Raw genomic sequence first — 16,687 nt, 5'->3', positions numbered from 1 at the left:
GTTTGACTACTTAGGGGTGTTTCTCTTCGTTTGTTTTTCCAAGTTATTGATAATAGTAGCTGTGTGCCAGGCATTGTATAAGGCATCTTTTAAAAAAATGTTTATTTATTTATGTTATTATTATTTTGGTTGCACCAGGGTCTTAGTTGTGGCACGCAGGATCTTCGTTGCAGCCTGCAGACTTCTTAGTTGCAGCATGCATGCAGGATCTAGGGATTGAACCCGGCACCCCTGCACTGGGAGCACGGAGTCTTACCCACTGGACCGCCAGGAAAGTCTCTGTATAAGACATCTTAATCCTCATACGACCCTGGGACATTGCTATTATTTTCATTATTTTATTCACAAGGATACTCAGAGAAGGTAGGCAACTTGCCCGAGATCACAGTTAATCCATTTAGAAGCCAGCGTTCAAATCCAGGTCTGTCTGCATTCAGCGTCCACGCTTTTCCCACTATAACACATGGTTTCTCATAAGTTCTAGCCCTTGAGTGGAGCTTTTGTTAGTGTTCATGCTTCAAAGGGGGAGAAGCCATCTTCAGTTGAGCCCTGTGGCTGCTTCTTTTATTTTTATTTTTTAAAGATTTATTTATTTATTTTATATTTAGTTTTGGCTGCGTTGGGTCTTCATTGCTGCGCGCGGGCTTTCTCTGGTTGCGGCGAGCGGGGGCTACTGTTTGTTGCGGTGCACGGGCTTCTCATTGCAGTGGCTTCTCTTGTTGTGGAGCACGGGCTCTAGACGTGCGGGCTTCAGCAGTTGTGGCATGCGGACTCAGCAGTTGTGACTCGCGGGCTCTAGAGGGCCTTAGTTGCCCCACAGCATGTGGGATCTTCCCAGATCAGGGCTCGAACCCGTGTCCCCTGCATTGGCAGGCGGATTCTTAACCACTGCGCCACCAGGGAAGTCCTGGTTGCTTCTTTTAATATCTCAAACAGTCTCCTCTTTCTTCCCGTTTCAAAACCATAAGCTCTCCTCCTGGTTTCTGGTTAGTCAGGGAGCTCTGTCAGTTCCTAGCTCATTTGCACGACTGGAACGACTGAGGTTCTGGACCTGGTGTATGACCCGCTATTCCTGGCCAAAGCAACCTCAGCTTTTTACTAAAGAGCCCATATCCCCAGGGACTCAATTATTCCCAAGGGAGTACTGCAGTGATTTCCCCAACTCCGAAATTCTTGAAACAAAGAAAAGACATAGGCATCAATCCAGTTGAGGGAAACAGAATACTGACTGTTGGCAAGAGACGTTGAATGGGTGCCACTTCCCAGGAGAAGAAGTATGAGAATTGTTATGACTGCGCTGGTTTGTTAGAACGAGTCTTTATTTAGTCTCTCGGGGACAGAAAGGTGGAGCTCTCAGCAGACCCAGAGTTTGTTCTCCCTGGTGTCCCTGTCAACACAGCAACTGGACGGGAGCCTGAACTTCACTGTGTGACGTCTCACGGTAGAGCTGTGTTAGGGCGCTGGCTTGGGGTGGGGAGCCGTCCAGGTTTGCTACCACGGGCCGAGACTAGAGGACGCACTTGTGACTCGCTAAGCGTATTTACTGTCCGCACAGATGTCATCATTTGGGACGTGAATGTAGACGGGCACCCCCAACCCAACAAACATTTCTCAGGTTTTTTTCTCTACCTTGCCAGGTGAACTAATCACTGAACCGGGCGAGGCAGGTGTGAAGGAACCTCGAGGGGGTGGGGAGCGGCTTCGGGGTGCTGACCAGATACCACTGCGCTGCTGGGCCGACTGGGAAGTGGGTACTGCGGGGGACACCTTTTCGGAGCTCTACCTCGGCCTCCGACCTGTGTCAGTCTTCACAGAAAAACCATCCAGAACTTTCTGTGGCCGCCGCCTCTGCCTGCCCAGACCCAGCCCTCGGTAGAGAAGCCCCACGTCCCGTGAGCCCAGGCCCACTGGCTCTGCGTCCTGGGGGCCGATGCCCTCGCTGGTGGCATCAGAGCTAAGGGCAGCCCCCCGGGCTGGTGCAGAGGCTAGGACAGCGCGAGCTCCCCCCACCCTGGCAAGCAGCGGGGCCTCACCCGGAACTGGCCCCCGTCTCCGTCGTCCAGCTCCAGAATGTAGCCGTCCACGGTGCTGTGGGTGAAGGGCGGCGTCCTCCAGGCCAGCGTGACGCTGTTGTTTCGGGTGCAGCACTTCTCCAGCTGCAGCAGGGGCACGGGTGGCACTGCGACGGGGACAGGTGGGCTTTAGTGCACAAACCCCTGCAGGGCACAGGGCAGCAAGCAGCTCACACCTGGGGCCCGGAAGTTCCCCCCGGGGCGGGGGGTGGGGGGGAGGGGGGCGGGGAACTAGATCCCGGAAGGAGAGGCGATCTTACAGTATCATCGGGCAGTCAACCCGTGGAATTAGGGATTTGAGTCAAGTGTATCATAAGTTTTATTAAGGTGAGATTGGGAGGTGCAAACTGAGTATGGGAGAAAGCACAGAGATGCACAAGAGACTGGGTGTCTCTGGTTTAAAAACGGCCACATATTTTGCAAGTAAGGATTTTCCTGAGTTCACAGATTCTGTAGGTGTGGCACTCAGCCCTTGGATATATTGGTCTAAGAAAACCAAAGAGCTTCATTCCCTCTCCTGAATGTACCCTTAATGTCTCTGGAGAGGCAGGGTGATGTCACCTGCTAATTTTGTAACCTGGGGAGAGTTATGCAAACTTTACTTAACCCTTAGCTCGTGTCCCCCGTGGGTCTCTGAACTCACCGCTATGATCCACCACCTTCTCCCCCCGTCTGCTCTCACCTCTGACCTCTCGCTCTTCTTGGAACACAGAACACTCATACCTGCCTCGGGGCCTTTGCACTCACCACCCCTCGGCCTTCTGGAATGTTCTTCCCTTACATCTCTTTCCTCCTCACCTCAAAATACCTCTCCCACCACCCACGTCTACGAATGCCCCCTTCTCAAAAGGCACCTTGTTTGTCCCACCTGCCACGATCAGTTTACATTCTACTATCTGTTGTATGATCGATGTGTTATCTATTTCTTTCTCTAAATATCAGCTCAGTCTAGTGAGGGAGTCTGTAGACTTGCTCACGGCTGTGTCCTGCGCACCTAGCATGGTGCCTGGCACGTGGTAGACACTCGATAGGTGTCTCTGAAAGAAAAAATGATCCTCTTTCACAAATGGGAAAAGTTTGGCTCAGGCTGGGTGCTACCCACAGAGGTCACCCAGCTCGAGGGTGGCTGAGCTGGGATCTGAACCCAGGTCTGTGACTCACGAGTCCCTCCCTCCCACTGTGTGTGTCACACCAGTGTCACAAGTCTTCTGATGGCACTAAGCTGCGCCACAGAGTGGATGCCTCTTCCAGAAGAAGCATCAACTGAACTGGGCCAACCACGGCTCACCCCTACATTTCATCTGAATGAAGTCCAGCTGGTGGATGGCCTGCAGCAGTGGTTCGCTGTCCAACGTCAGTTCAAACTCTGCAGACACCTTGGGCTCCAGGGCACCTTTGACCCACTGCTCTTGAGACACCTGGACACGCTTGATCAGGGCGTCCGAGATCTTAAAGGAAGCACAGAGTTTAGGGTTTCCACGTGCAAAGGGAAAATAACGTAGCGGGGGGGTAAGAAAGGGACAGGACTTTGTGGGCTCGGGGAGGGGGGGGCAGCGGTGGCTACGCACGCCCACTCAAGCCCTGGCGGAGATCACCTTTTAACAGCTTAGTCTTGTTAAATGTAAAGTAGCACTTGCTGTTTTAGGCTAAACCCTTTTGTGAAGCAAATGATACTTTTTAAAAGAATTTTTTTACTTTATTGATTTATTTTGGCCGCACTGCGCGTCACGCGGGATCTTCCCCGGCCAGGGATCAAAACCACGGCCGCTGCAGTGGAAGCGCGGAGTTCTCACCACCGGACCACCGGGGAAGTCCAGTACTTTTAAAATATACAAAAACAGTCTTTGGGCTTCCCTGGTGGCGCAGTGGTTGAGAGTCCGCCTGCCGATGCAGGGGACGCGGGTTCGTGCCCCGGTCCGGGAGGATCCCACATGCGGCTGGGCCCGTGAGCCATGGCCGCTGAGCCTGCGCGTCCGGAGCCTGTGCTCCGCAACGGGAGAGGCCACGGCAGTGAGAGGCCCGCGTACCGCAAAAAAACCCACAAAAAACCAGCCTTCACTCCACCTCTTTTGCTAGATCTAGCACTTTGCAAAGTGAAACATACGAGCGGTTGGTCCCAGGGTCTGAGAGCAGCTCCTTCATCACCAGGGCCGTGAAGCCCCCTCCTCCCACTGTGCTTCCCCCACGTTGCACTGCAGCTTCTGCTCCAGACTCCCACTGCATCAAACCCACAGCTCTGTTCTCCTCTGCTGGAAAGTCCTTCTCACGCAGACACCTGCACGTGTCCCTGTAGAGCCATGACCCCAGGCACCCTTCCGGGGGACCAGTCCAGGAGCTTCACCATGTTCCCCAGAGACGGAGGACAGAGCTTCCGTCGGAATCACACACGTGATCCCAAGAGGTGCTCGTGACCCCGACTCAGACTGGCTGCTGGAAGGGTGCCCAGCAACGCTGCCCTGGCTTTGCAGGCAGCGGTCACGTGTCCAGACCTGCAGGACTCCGCACCCTGAGGTTCGGGTCATGTGGATTCTGCTGACTCACTTCTGACTGTGCAACCTTTCCAGCTTGATTGGCAAAGACTGTCTTTTCTCATCTGTGGGGAAAATGTTGAATTGGGGTTTCAAGTCGAGGCACGAGGGCACGGCATTTCAGCCCTAGAGATTATGTTTGATCTCCTCATTTAAGGATGACACAGAGCCAGGGTCACAGCCAGTGAGACGCAGAGCCGAGATGAGAACCTAGGTCTTCTGGAATCGCTGAGCACGGGAGATTCTGCTCAACTCCAATTCGCTGGGAGGGACTTTCCTAGAACCTCGGCTAGTCTAGGGCATGGCCGTGGATTTGGAGGAACAATGCCCAGCCCGCTCACCTGCAGAAACCCGGAGGGGTCGTTCTCCTTGATCACCTCCAGGCAGTACTCCATCAGCCCCGTGGACTGGCGCAGCTTCAGCGTGCAGTGATTGATCTGGTCCCAAACCATCTGCCGGGAGAAGCATCCCTAGTAACTGTCTCATCGAGGAACAGCAGCCCGGCTGCAGCGGCCAGCGGCATTGCACTCTCTCCTGCTGCCGCTGTGTTCTGAGCTCCACGTGCCCTCGTTACGCGGGCGGTAAATGGACCCACCTCCCAACAAGCAGGGTCGCCACACCCAACAGAGCAAACTTCCTGAACTCTGGATAGAAAAGCAGAGAACGTGCACCCTCTGAAACCCTCCTAGTGACGGGTTCGTGCCCCAGTCTCCCTCGCAGGGTGGAAACTCAAGGGGCTCGGCTGCTTTGCATGTAAACCATGGATCATCCCCAACACTCGCTCCTTCTTTCCTTGAAAGTAACATTTCCTGATTCAGTTGGGAAATGTCTGTAGAATAGATGGAGCCCAGACAATGAGGTGAGTAGTTTCTGTCAAGGCAGGGTGTTCACGGGGCACCTGCCTGGCCCGGGGACCCAGTGCCGAGCAGGGGGAAGCCTCCCCCTGCCGCGGTGGCCACTGGCCGCGGGGTTCCTGCTGGCCACCGCAAGCACCAGACATCAGAAAGCCTGAGGAAGGGGGAGAGCCGGAGCCTTGTCACCCGCCGTGGCCACCTCTGCTCTGCAAGATGAGAACAGGCAGTGTCCCTTGGGCCGGGAGAAGATGGGAGAGGGTGGCCTTCTGCCTGAAAACAGCAGGATTCAGGCATCTCCCTCCAGCTTTGGAGGGAGAGCAGGGGTGCCGACTGCTTCGGGGAAGTTGCCACGAGAGTAAGTAGGTCCCGGGCCAACTTGCTCAGCCCTTCCTCTCCCCATTCATTCGTTTGTTCACTCATTCATTCGTTCACTCAACTAACACTGACCCAGAGCCTACACTGCGTGCTCCCCCAAGCTCGGCTCGGAGGCTGTGATGGGACTGAGGGCGTCGGCCGCCCGGGGACCCACCTTCATCTTGTGCTCCCTTTCTTTGGTAACCTTGGTAAGCAGCTTGGCCTTCTGCCGGGTTAGAGCATCAACCAGCGCGTCACATTGAGCCACCAGGCAGGCCTCGTAATCCAGGCCGTTCTCCTGCGGGACGCACAGAGCTTTAGGGAGAAGACACTCGGAAACGCGGCCAGCGCTAGAGACACAGGGGCACTACCAGCAGGCTCGTCCCGGAGTGAGCTGTCCCGTTATTAAACTGGAAACAGTGCACATGTCAGTCTCAGCACATCTATAGGATGGAGTGAACATTCAGAGTCATCCAAACTGTGAGGGTTTGGGAGGGTTTTCAGGGTCATGGGAAAAGCTCACGGGAGAGACCTAAGAAGAAAAAGAGCAGCTGCAAGTGTGTGCAGCATAATCGCATACCGTGTGCAGGTGTGTGTGCAAAGTAGTGGAACAACATGTCAAAATGGTGAGGGGGTCACCTCAGGGGCTGAGATATTGGTGAACTTTTCTTACTTCTGTCTGTTATTCTCTACTTTTCAAAATTTCTATAACATACTTTTGCTCTCTCTAATCAGAAAACAGTAAAACAAATAAAACCCACTGTTCTTGCTGTAGGATCTGTCTCTCTCAGTTCTAAAAAAAAAACCTTCAACATCACTCAGGTCAGCCTGGATTCAGACCTCGTGTCATGGGCTGATGGTGTTCTCTCCCACCCCTACCCCAAGTTCCTATTTGAAGTCCTAACCCCCATGACCTCAGAATCGGACTGTGTTTGGAGACAGGGCCTTGAAAGAAGTAAGTTAAAGGAGGTAATCAGGCTGGGCCCTGATCCAATCTGACTGGTGTCCTTACAAGAGGAGATCAGGACACAGACACACACAGAGGGAGGACGGTGTGAGGACACAGGGAGAAGACGGCCGTCTGTAGACCCAAGGAGAGAGGCCCTAGGAGGAGCCATCCCGGCTGACACCTTGATCTTGGACTTCCAGCCTCCAGAACTATTAGAAAATAAGTTACTGCTGTTGAAGCCACTCACTCGATGGTACCTTGTCAGAGCAGCCCCATCAAACGGATTCCTCGGTGTCCCTGAAACATCACAACCAGGACGGGAAACGCCTGGCAGCTGAATTCTGCGCTTTCACTTATTAGGAAGGATGGCTTTTATTGGCTGGTTAAGAATTCAGTGCCCTCAGTCCTTTTTCCCATCCAGACACCGGAATGCTCTACGGGTCGTGATCTGTGTGAAAGTTCCTCCACGCGTGCATTTATTTATACGCTCTCTCCCCGACAGACGGAGCTCCTGGGGACAGAGGCTGTGCCTTACTGATCTGCGTCCGGGCTTGTATGTGACACAGCATGGGCGCTCAGTAAATACATTTGTTTAGTAAATGACGCTTTTATATTTTGATGCGTTGGTACAAAAGCACCGTATACAGATACCGCCTAGGGCTACGTGGCCATGCAGAGTGCCGCATTATTTCTGCCCAGCTCTCTTTCTAGGATTCTGAGTTCATGCAAAATCCCTTTCCTATCAGCTGTCACAGGGGTGTCAGTGGAATGAGTGGGTGACGTCCGCAACATCTGAGGCTGTGCGATGGGACAGTTAGGCCTTCTCACGTTCAGCACTGAAAAGCGCCTGCCACGGGGCCTTTCCTTTCCTCTGCTAAGCTTCACGTACCTCCGGCGGGGACGCCCTCCCAGCGGGAGCTATGCTCACCTGGATCTGCTGCAGAATGTTCTTCAGCTGAACTAGAAACTCCTTGGCTTCTTTTGCCTTATCGGAAACTCCATTTAAGGCCTGAGACAGTTGGGCCTAAAAGATATCACAGGTTGAAAAGGAAAATTAGGTGTTAAAGGCACCTGGTCTGCACTCCATCATAAAGGCTTGTGTTTATAAGAGGGTGGAACCCGGGAACCGTCCTCACCTATGAAGGGACCGCTATTGACTCCCGGACTCTATTGCATGTGCTTATTTTTCCAGCAATAACGGCTGATAAAGTGTTGGTTGACCAACACTCTTCTGTCTGGCCCCCAAAGCTGGGTAGAAGTAAGGAGCGTTCAGCTAATTGGTTCAGGCTGACAGGACCCAGGACAAGAAGGCAAGTAGAGCCTTGGCCGGGTCCGGCCCCCTCCCCGCTGTAGCATTTTTACCCACCCCCATCAGGAGGAACTCAGACGCCCAGGCGAGGGAATCCCAGGTCCCAGGCCACGCGCTGCACACCCCAGCCCTGCGCAGGCGCCTTTTGGCCTGAACAGAATGGGCGGGAAAGGGACCTGGAAGTGAGCCTGAGCCATATGGACTGGAGGTCCCAAGGCATCCCGTGGAAGGGGATGACGGCGGCCTCCTCCTTAGCACTAAGGACTCCTCACCCCGCCCAGTTGCTGGGACCCAAAGGCAGAGCTGCAGGCTGGGGTCCAATCTACGGCCTTTAGCCTCAGGCTTCTTCTGAATGAAACCCATACACACACCATCGAATTTGTCTTCAAAATCTTGCTATTGAAGAGACTGGTGCCCTTGATTTTTAACACGACTCTCATGTTTCAGAGTAAAAAGCTGAGGGCAGAGCAAAAACGGGGCCAGAAAGGCTGGGTCATACCTGCTCTCCACTTTCTTTTTTTTTTTTTTAATTGGAGTATAATAGCTTTACAATGTTGTTTCTGCTGTACAATGAAGTGAATCAGCTGTACTGATACATATATCCCCTCCCTCTTGGACCTCCCTCCCACCCCACCCCCCATCCCACCCATCTAGGCCATCACAGAGCACCGAGCTGATCTCCCAGTGCATTACAGCAGGTTCCCACTAGCTAGCTATTTTACACATGGTGGTGTATTTATGTCAAACCTAATCTCCCAATTTGTACCCCCGCCTCCCCTTCCCCCACTCTGTCCACACATCCGGTTCACTACGTCTGCATTTCTATTCCTGCCCTGCAAATAGGTTCACCTGTACCGCTTTTTCTAGATTCCACATATATGCGTTAATATACAATATTTGTTTTTCTCTTTCTGACTTACCTCACTCTGTGTGACAGACTCTAGGTCCATCGACATCTCTACACATGACCCCATTTCGTTCCTTTTTATGGCTGAGTAATATTCCATTAGGTCTCTGCTCCGCTATGATGTCAGTGAGGCTTCTTCCTTTGCCCTGCTTTATTCTTCTTCCTAACGTTCATCACCACCCCACACAGGTTTGTTTCCTGTCTGTCTCTCCTCCCGAAAATGCAGGCTCCCCAGAACAGGGACCTTGCCTGGTTGCTCACGTGCAGAAAGAGCACCATGCCCATGGCAGCATGCAACAAATATTTGTTGAATGAATGAATCAGTGAATGTGATTCTTTGGACCATATCCATGGTTTTCAAAGTGTGGTTCTTGGACTGACAGCATCAGCATCGTCCAGGAATTTGTTAGAAATGCAAATTCTCTGGCCTCACCCCAGTCTTACTGATCAGAAACTGGGGGTGAAGCCCAGGAATCTGGCTTTTAACAAGCTCTCCAGGGGGTTCTGATGCAGTTTGCGATCCACTGGATGGTACAAACATAGCCACGGAGTGGATGAGGAGACACAGGGAGAAGGAAGGGGCCTCAGACCAGGGTCACCAACGTTCAAGGTGAGGTCAAGGTGAGGTCTGGGCTCTGTCCTGCTGGGAGACGGCTGGGAGCCTCAGGTGTGGCTCAGCAGAGAGGCGGCTTCCGGAGAAGCTCTTCCTTCTTCCACTGGCTTCCCCATGCCTCCCGCCTCAGCTGGTGTAGGCCCCTCCCTCCACAGGCACCCGGCGTGGACCACTTTCTGTTGCAATTATCCACACAGGAAGAATATCCAGTAGACCCTCCAGGAACAGCAGGGCGTTCTGTGTCTGCTCTAATACAGCTGCCACCAGCTATGGGCGGCTCTGAGCACTTGAAAGGTAGCTAATGTGACTGAGGGACTGGATTTAAATTTTATTTAAAGTTTTCAGCCACCACGTTTGGCCAGTGGCTGCTGTTCTGGGCAGCACAGATCTTTTTTTAATTTTCATTTTTAATATTTATTTATTTATTTGGCCTGATGCAGTTTGCGATCCACTGGATGGTACAAACATAGCCACGGAGTGGATGAGGAGACACAGGGAGAAGGAAGGGGCCTCAGACCAGGGTCACCAACGTTCAAGGTGAGGTCAAGGTGAGGTCTGGGCTCTGTCCTGCTGGGAGACGGCTGGGAGCCTCAGGTGTGGCTCAGCAGAGAGGCGGCTTCCGGAGAAGCTCTTCCTTCTTCCACTGGCTTCCCCATGCCTCCCGCCTCAGCTGGTGTAGGCCCCTCCCTCCACAGGCACCCGGCGTGGACCACTTTCTGTTGCAATTATCCACACAGGAAGAATATCCAGTAGACCCTCCAGGAACAGCAGGGCGTTCTGTGTCTGCTCTAATACAGCTGCCACCAGCTATGGGCGGCTCTGAGCACTTGAAAGGTAGCTAATGTGACTGAGGGACTGGATTTAAATTTTATTTAAAGTTTTCAGCCACCACGTTTGGCCAGTGGCTGCTGTTCTGGGCAGCACAGATCTTTTTTTAATTTTCATTTTTAATATTTATTTATTTATTTGGCCGCGTTGGGTCTTAGTTGCGGCGCGTGGGCTCAGTTGCCCTGTGGCATGTGGGATCTTAGCTCCCAGACCAGGGATCGAACCCCCGTCCCCTGCACTGGCAGGCGGATTCTCAACCACTGGACCACCAGGGAAGGCCCTGGGTAGCACAGATCTTTGCACCCATCCTTAGAGGGGTCCAGGTCCTCGGACAGCTCAGCCTGTCCCTGATAACCGTGTCCAGCAGGACCCGGAGAGGTCAGCATCACTCAGGCCCGTCATCAGCGCCCAGGAAGGAGCGCAGCAGAGAGGCGGCTTCCGGAGAAGCTCTTCCTTCTTCCACTGGCTTCCCCATGCCTCCCGCCTCAGCTGGTGTAGGCCCCTCCCTCCACAGGCACCCGGCGTGGACCACTTTCTGTTGCAATTATCCACACAGGAAGAATATCCAGTAGACCCTCCAGGAACAGCAGGGTGTTCTGTGTCTGCTCTAATACAGCTGCCACCAGCATGGGTGGCTCTGAGCACTTGAAAGGTAGCTAATGTGACTGAGGGACTGGATTTAAATTTTATTTAAAGTTTTCAGCCACCACGTTTGGCCAGTGGCTGCTGTTCTGGGCAGCACAGATCTTTTTTTAATTTTCATTTTTAATATTTATTTATTTATTTGGCCGCGTTGGGTCTTAGTTGCGGCGCGTGGGCTCAGTTGCCCTGTGGCATGTGGGATCTTAGCTCCCAGACCAGGGATCGAACCCCCGTCCCCTGCACTGGCAGGCGGATTCTCAACCACTGGACCACCAGGGAAGGCCCTGGGTAGCACAGATCTTTGCACCCATCCTTAGAGGGGTCCAGGTCCTCGGACAGCTCAGCCTGTCCCTGATAACCGTGTCCAGCAGGACCCGGAGAGGTCAGCATCACTCAGGCCCGTCATCAGCGGCCAGGAAGGAGCGGTACCTCCCTCTCCACCACAATCACCCAGAGCAGAGGGCCCACTGGGGCTGCACCCTTTCCCTCCCCAGGGAGGGACCGATTCCCAGGAACCTATACAATCTTTCATGGCAGGGACTTTGTTTTTTGTCAAAGCAGGGGCTCAAAAACTGCTCACTGGCTGAAAAGAAAGCAAAGCAATTGCTCCACTAGAAGCGGATGCTAAGCTAAGACAGGTCCCTGTAGATCCATCACCACGGTGACCACATCTTCCAGCAAGAGGCTGCATTAGTGAGTCCCCTTCCCTTCACCCGGGGAACTGGAGCCAGAGGGGCTCTGTCCCCGCCAGCCCCGGCCTCCCTGCGGCCCATCCCACCCCAGGGCCTGTGGACCTGCTTCCTGCTTGGCAAGTAGACCCAGGACCTTGGCAAGGAGCCCAGAACAGAGTGATCTTTGAAGGCCTCCAGGGACCTTAGGCAAACGCCCAGCTGAAAGGGGAATGATCTCACAGCTCAGTAGACACGGCTCCAGGCCCACCAGACTTGCCCTTGATCTTGCCCTCTGCTTTCTCTTGACGCCGTCCGGCCCTGGCCCAGCAGGGTGCTCGCCTGCACAAAGACCTGTGCCCGGTCTGCTGGTCTCCGGGAAGATCCCGGACACCCATGTGAGGTCCGGTCGCCGTCGAGGGATGTCCCGACAAGCACACACTTGAACCTTCCTTGACCCCAGTTCCTGCCTTTGTGATGTGGCCACGAGACACCTCTCCTTGCCCAGGTGACAGCACTGTGGAAACGGGACCTGGTTATTCTAGTGGCAAAGGACTCAGGGTTTGGGCAGCGAAGGTGGAAACCATTTCTCAAGGGGCAAGTGGTTCACTTATTGGCAACGTGTTATGGGTTCACAGCATATTGTATTTGGCTTCAGTTTTTTGAAACATGCTCTTCCTCTTTTCCACAGGGACCACCTAGGGGCCAGCAGGGGACACTGAAAATTGTGTCTTTCCGGTCTGAGAGAAGAGCCTGCCGTCTGAGAAATGAGAATGGATTGTTCTGTCTCTGTGGAGGTTGGTTATACTATCCTCTTGGATAGAAAGGAAATATCCAGACCGAAGATAAATTTTTTAAAATGACTGAATGGATTTTTAACTTGAATCAAACATTGTATTTTATGCCTTTTTATTCCTCTAAGGTTAGAACTACATTGTTGCAGAGTCTCTAAGTTTAGACAGACAGCTTAAAAATGTATTTCCAAGTGGGCCAAACCAGCTGCTTCCTGGCCTAGCATTACATCTTTGCCTGCATCCCGAAAGAGTAGCTTCGAGGTACATGGGGTAGCTTTCTGCCTTCTCCCTCCCATTCTGGATGGTGTTTTAGGGCCTCATACTGCATTAAGCAAGAGAACTCTGGGCCAGTACAGTCAAATCTTGGCTCTGTCATTCATTAGCTGTGCATCTTGGGAAGATTCTTCTTCTCTTTGTTCTGTAGGGTCCTCCCCTGTAAGGTGGGAATAACAACCCCTACCTCATACGAGTTCTTACTATTATGCTTAGAAATATAGCCCAAGCTTTCCCGAAATCCTCTTAATTGTTCAGTCGGGGTCTATCATATACGGGTTGTTACAGACTGAATGTGTCCTCCCAAAATCCATATGTTGAAGCCTTAACCTGCAGTATGATGGTATTAGGAGATGGGACCTTTGGGAGGCAATTTGGTCACGTAGGTGGAGCCCCCATGATGGGATCAGTGCCCTTAAAGAAAAGACACGGGAGAGAGCTTTCCCTCTCTCCTCCCACTGCACCGAGGAAAGGCCCCGTGAGGACACAGTGAGAAGGTGGCTGTCCGCAAGGCCCGAAGAGAGCCTCACCAGGAACTAAGTTGGCCGGCAGCCGGATCTTGGATGTCCAGCTTTCAGAACTGTGAGAAATAAATCTCTGTTGTTTTATGGGATTTGCTTATAGCAGCCCAAACAGACTAAGACATAAATTATCTAAATTACCCAACTAGGACCTTTCAGAGATAATTCTCATGTTTGCCACACACTCTGTGGAGAAGCCCCTAAGTTGTCTCCTTTTATTTATTTTTAAAAATTAATTTATTAATTAATTTGTGGCTGCGTTGGGTCTTCGTTGCTGCGCGCGGGCTTTCTCTAGTTGTGGCGAGCGGGGTCTGCTCTTCGTTGCAGTGAGTGGGCTTCTCACTGCAGTGGCCTCTCTTGTCGCGGAGCACGGGCTCTAGGCGCACAGGCTTCAGTAGTTGTGACACGTGGGCTCACTAGTTGTGGCTCGCGGGCTCTAGAGCGCAGGCTCAGTAGTTGTGGTGTGCGGGCTTCAGTAGCTGTGGCACGTGGGCTCAGTAGTTGTGGCTCGTGGGCTCTAGAGTGCAGGCTCAGTAGTTGTGGTGTGCGGGCTTCAGTAGTTGTGGCTCGTGGGCTCTACAGTGCAGGCTCAGTAGCTGTGGCGCACGGGTTTAGTTGCTCCGCGGCATGTGGGATCTTCCCGGACCAGGGCTCGAACCCGTGTCCCCTGCATCGGCAGGCGGATTCTTAACCACTGCGCCACCAGGGAAGCCCCAAGTTGCCTCCTTTTAAACTTGGTCTCTGTTCTCTGACATCAGGATTACCCAGTAGAAGTGCAGAAATTAGGCACCAAGGATCTAGAGAGGGCTGCCAAACGCCACCTCCTCTTGATGCTTTGCTCCCCTCCCCAAAAGGAACGTGCCCTTGGCACTCCGTGCAGGGCGTGTCTCACTCTCCTTGAGGTGGGCGGCCCAGGGGAAATGCGTCTGCTCCCCCGTCCTGCCGGCCGCCCTGCGAGCCTGTCCTGTGCTCCTCTGTGCAGGCAGCATGGCCCTCACACCTAGAATGTGCTCCGCAGAGATCCAGTCAGTGGATGGATTCTGTTCTCGATTTTGTCTGACTAGCTGCCCCGAGCTAGTCCCGTCTCAATCCTCTCACACGCTGGGCTTAATTAAAAAGGCCATGTGGCCACTCTGGACCCTCCACTTCTAGGGCATGAAGCCCCATCTGGTCCTGGACACTGGCAGTCCAACCCTACCCTGTGGATCAAAACTCTTTTCACGACTTCTGGGTATTAACTGTTTCTAGTTAACCACTGGCACGGATCCTGCCCCAGTTTAGTCCTCCTCGACAGAACCTGCGACACCCTCCCTCTCCCTGCCTCTGCCGGAAGACCAGAGGGTTCCTCCAGCTAGGCCTGCTTCCCCTTTCCTGATCCACCAGCCAACGGCTGCAAAAGCCCCGCTGAAGCACCTGAAAAGCCCTTCGCCGAGAGGCCAGCAACCAAGATAAATAAGCCTGCCCTGGTGGTCAGCCTAAACTGAGGTTCAGTGACACGGCAGGGGCCTTGGGCGCCCTTACTACTGAAGCAGATGCAGTGACAAAGCTGGAGACTGCATGAGAGAGTACTATCCCACTCACAGGGACCTCACCTGGGGGCAGGAGAAGGTGGGTGAGACAGGCACACGGAGGCCCCGGAGGGGGTGAGGAGAGGACCCGTAGAGGGTGCATGAGACCCCAGCCCTATGGGACCCCCCTTCCCGGTCTGCCCTCATCCAAGGGTCCAGGTTGTAAAGGATGTGTCACACAGGGTGTGAAGGACTGATGCTAGGGGTCCAGCGGAGGAGGGTTGGCCTCGGGTAGAAGTCTACCTAGAGAGCGATCAGATGAATATTTGCCGGGTGGCAGGCCCCTTCCATGGTAGACTGTGGGTCCCAGGCTGAGGGCCCCCCAGAAGCAGAAATGGTTTTTGGCAGGAGGGCTAGGATCCAGGGGTGATGCAAGCAGCCTCTCTCTTCAGTGGACGGGACCCGGATTTGGGGGGAGTCCCCGGAGGCAAAACACTCAGAGGATGAGCTCCTGTCCCCACTGGCTCCCTCCCTGTGTTTCTGGCCACTGAGCCAGTAACGAGAGGTGGGGTTTGAATGGGGGTCTCCAGATGCTAATCCAGTGCTCTGTTCTGTGCACTGAAGCCACCTCCGACCCCCAGAAGCTCTCTATAGAGGCTGCTACCATGACTGTGAGCCCTGAGACATGCTGTCTATAAAGACTCTCTGCTCCTGGACAGCCCCCACCCAGGACTCATACTCGGAGAGCGCCTACCTTCCCTCGACTCCCCAGACTTATTCAGGCCCTCGCATTGTGGGTTCTCATGGTATATTAGCTTCATGCTGCTGCTATCAAGAATTACGATAGGGCTTCCCTGGTGGCGCAGTGGTTGAGAGCCTGCCTGCCGGTGCAGGGGACACGGGTTCGTGCCCCGGAGGGCTAGGATCCAGGGGTGATGCAAGCAGCCTCTCTCTTCAGTGGACGGGACCCGGATTTGGGGGGAGTCCCCGGAGGCAAAACACTCAGAGGATGAGCTCCTGTCCCCACTGGCTCCCTCCCTGTGTTTCTGGCCACTGAGCCAGTAACGAGAGGTGGGGTTTGAATGGGGGTCTCCAGATGCTAATCCAGTGCTCTGTTCTGTGCACTGAAGCCACCTCCGACCCCCAGAAGCTCTCTATAGAGGCTGCTACCATGACTGTGAGCCCTGAGACATGCTGTCTATAAAGACTCTCTGCTCCTGGACAGCCCCCACCCAGGACTCATACTCGGAGAGCGCCTACCTTCCCTCGACTCCCCAGACTTATTCAGGCCCTCGCATTGTGGGTTCTCATGGTATATTAGCTTCATGCTGCTGCTATCAAGAATTACGATAGGGCTTCCCTGGTGGCGCAGTGGTTGAGAGCCTGCCTGCCGGTGCAGGGGACACGGGTTCGTGCCCCGGTCCGGGAAGATCCCACGTGCCGCGGAGCGGCTGGGCCCGTGAGCCGTGGCCGCTGAGCCTGCGCGTCCGGAGCCTGTGCTCCGCAAGGGGAGAGGCCACAGCGGTGAGAGGCCCGCATACCACAAAAAAAAAAAAAAAAAAAAAAAGAATTACGATAAACTCAGTGACCTAAAGCAACACTGGTTTATTCTTTTATAGTCCTGGAGGCCAGAAGTCCAAAGTGAGTCTTACAGGCTAAAATCCTGCTGTCAGCAGGCCTGCTTCCTTCTGGAGGCTCTAAAGAGGGACCCCTTTTCTTTTTTTTTTTTAAAAAAAAACATGCCCTTGGCTTTATCTATTCATTTATCTATTTTTTTTATTTTTATTTTTTTTTTGCTGTACGCGGGCCTCTCATTGCCGTGGCCTCTCCCGTTGCGGAGCACAGGCTCCGGACGCGCAGGCTCAGC

General features: G+C 53.6%; 1 protein-coding gene across 11 annotated transcripts in view; it reads right to left on the bottom strand.

Annotated features, from left to right (window-relative positions):
- The window catches only part of TRIM67 (tripartite motif containing 67), a 48,872-nt gene that overhangs the window by 5,821 nt on the left and 26,364 nt on the right, over positions 1–16,687 (bottom strand). For 5 of the 11 annotated variants that reach the window (XM_007127612.3, XM_055081274.1, XM_028481787.1 and 2 more), the window contains 5 exons: positions 7,686–7,781; positions 5,984–6,106; positions 4,942–5,052; positions 3,361–3,520; positions 2,034–2,179 (listed from right to left, as the gene is read on the bottom strand). In XM_007127612.3, the coding sequence (XP_007127674.2) occupies positions 2,034–2,179; positions 3,361–3,520; positions 4,942–5,052; positions 5,984–6,106; positions 7,686–7,781 (636 nt within the window). The remainder of the gene's footprint in view (positions 1–2,033; positions 2,180–3,360; positions 3,521–4,941; positions 5,053–5,983; positions 6,107–7,685; positions 7,782–16,687) is intronic. The other 6 variants (XM_028481786.1, XM_055081275.1, XM_055081278.1 and 3 more) reach the window with 4 other exon arrangements.

The sequence above is a fragment of the Physeter macrocephalus genome, chromosome 20 (assembly GCF_002837175.3).
Source record: "Physeter macrocephalus isolate SW-GA chromosome 20, ASM283717v5, whole genome shotgun sequence".
Lineage (NCBI taxonomy): Eukaryota > Metazoa > Chordata > Mammalia > Artiodactyla > Physeteridae > Physeter > Physeter macrocephalus.
This window is presented reverse-complemented; position numbering and strand designations above follow the sequence as displayed.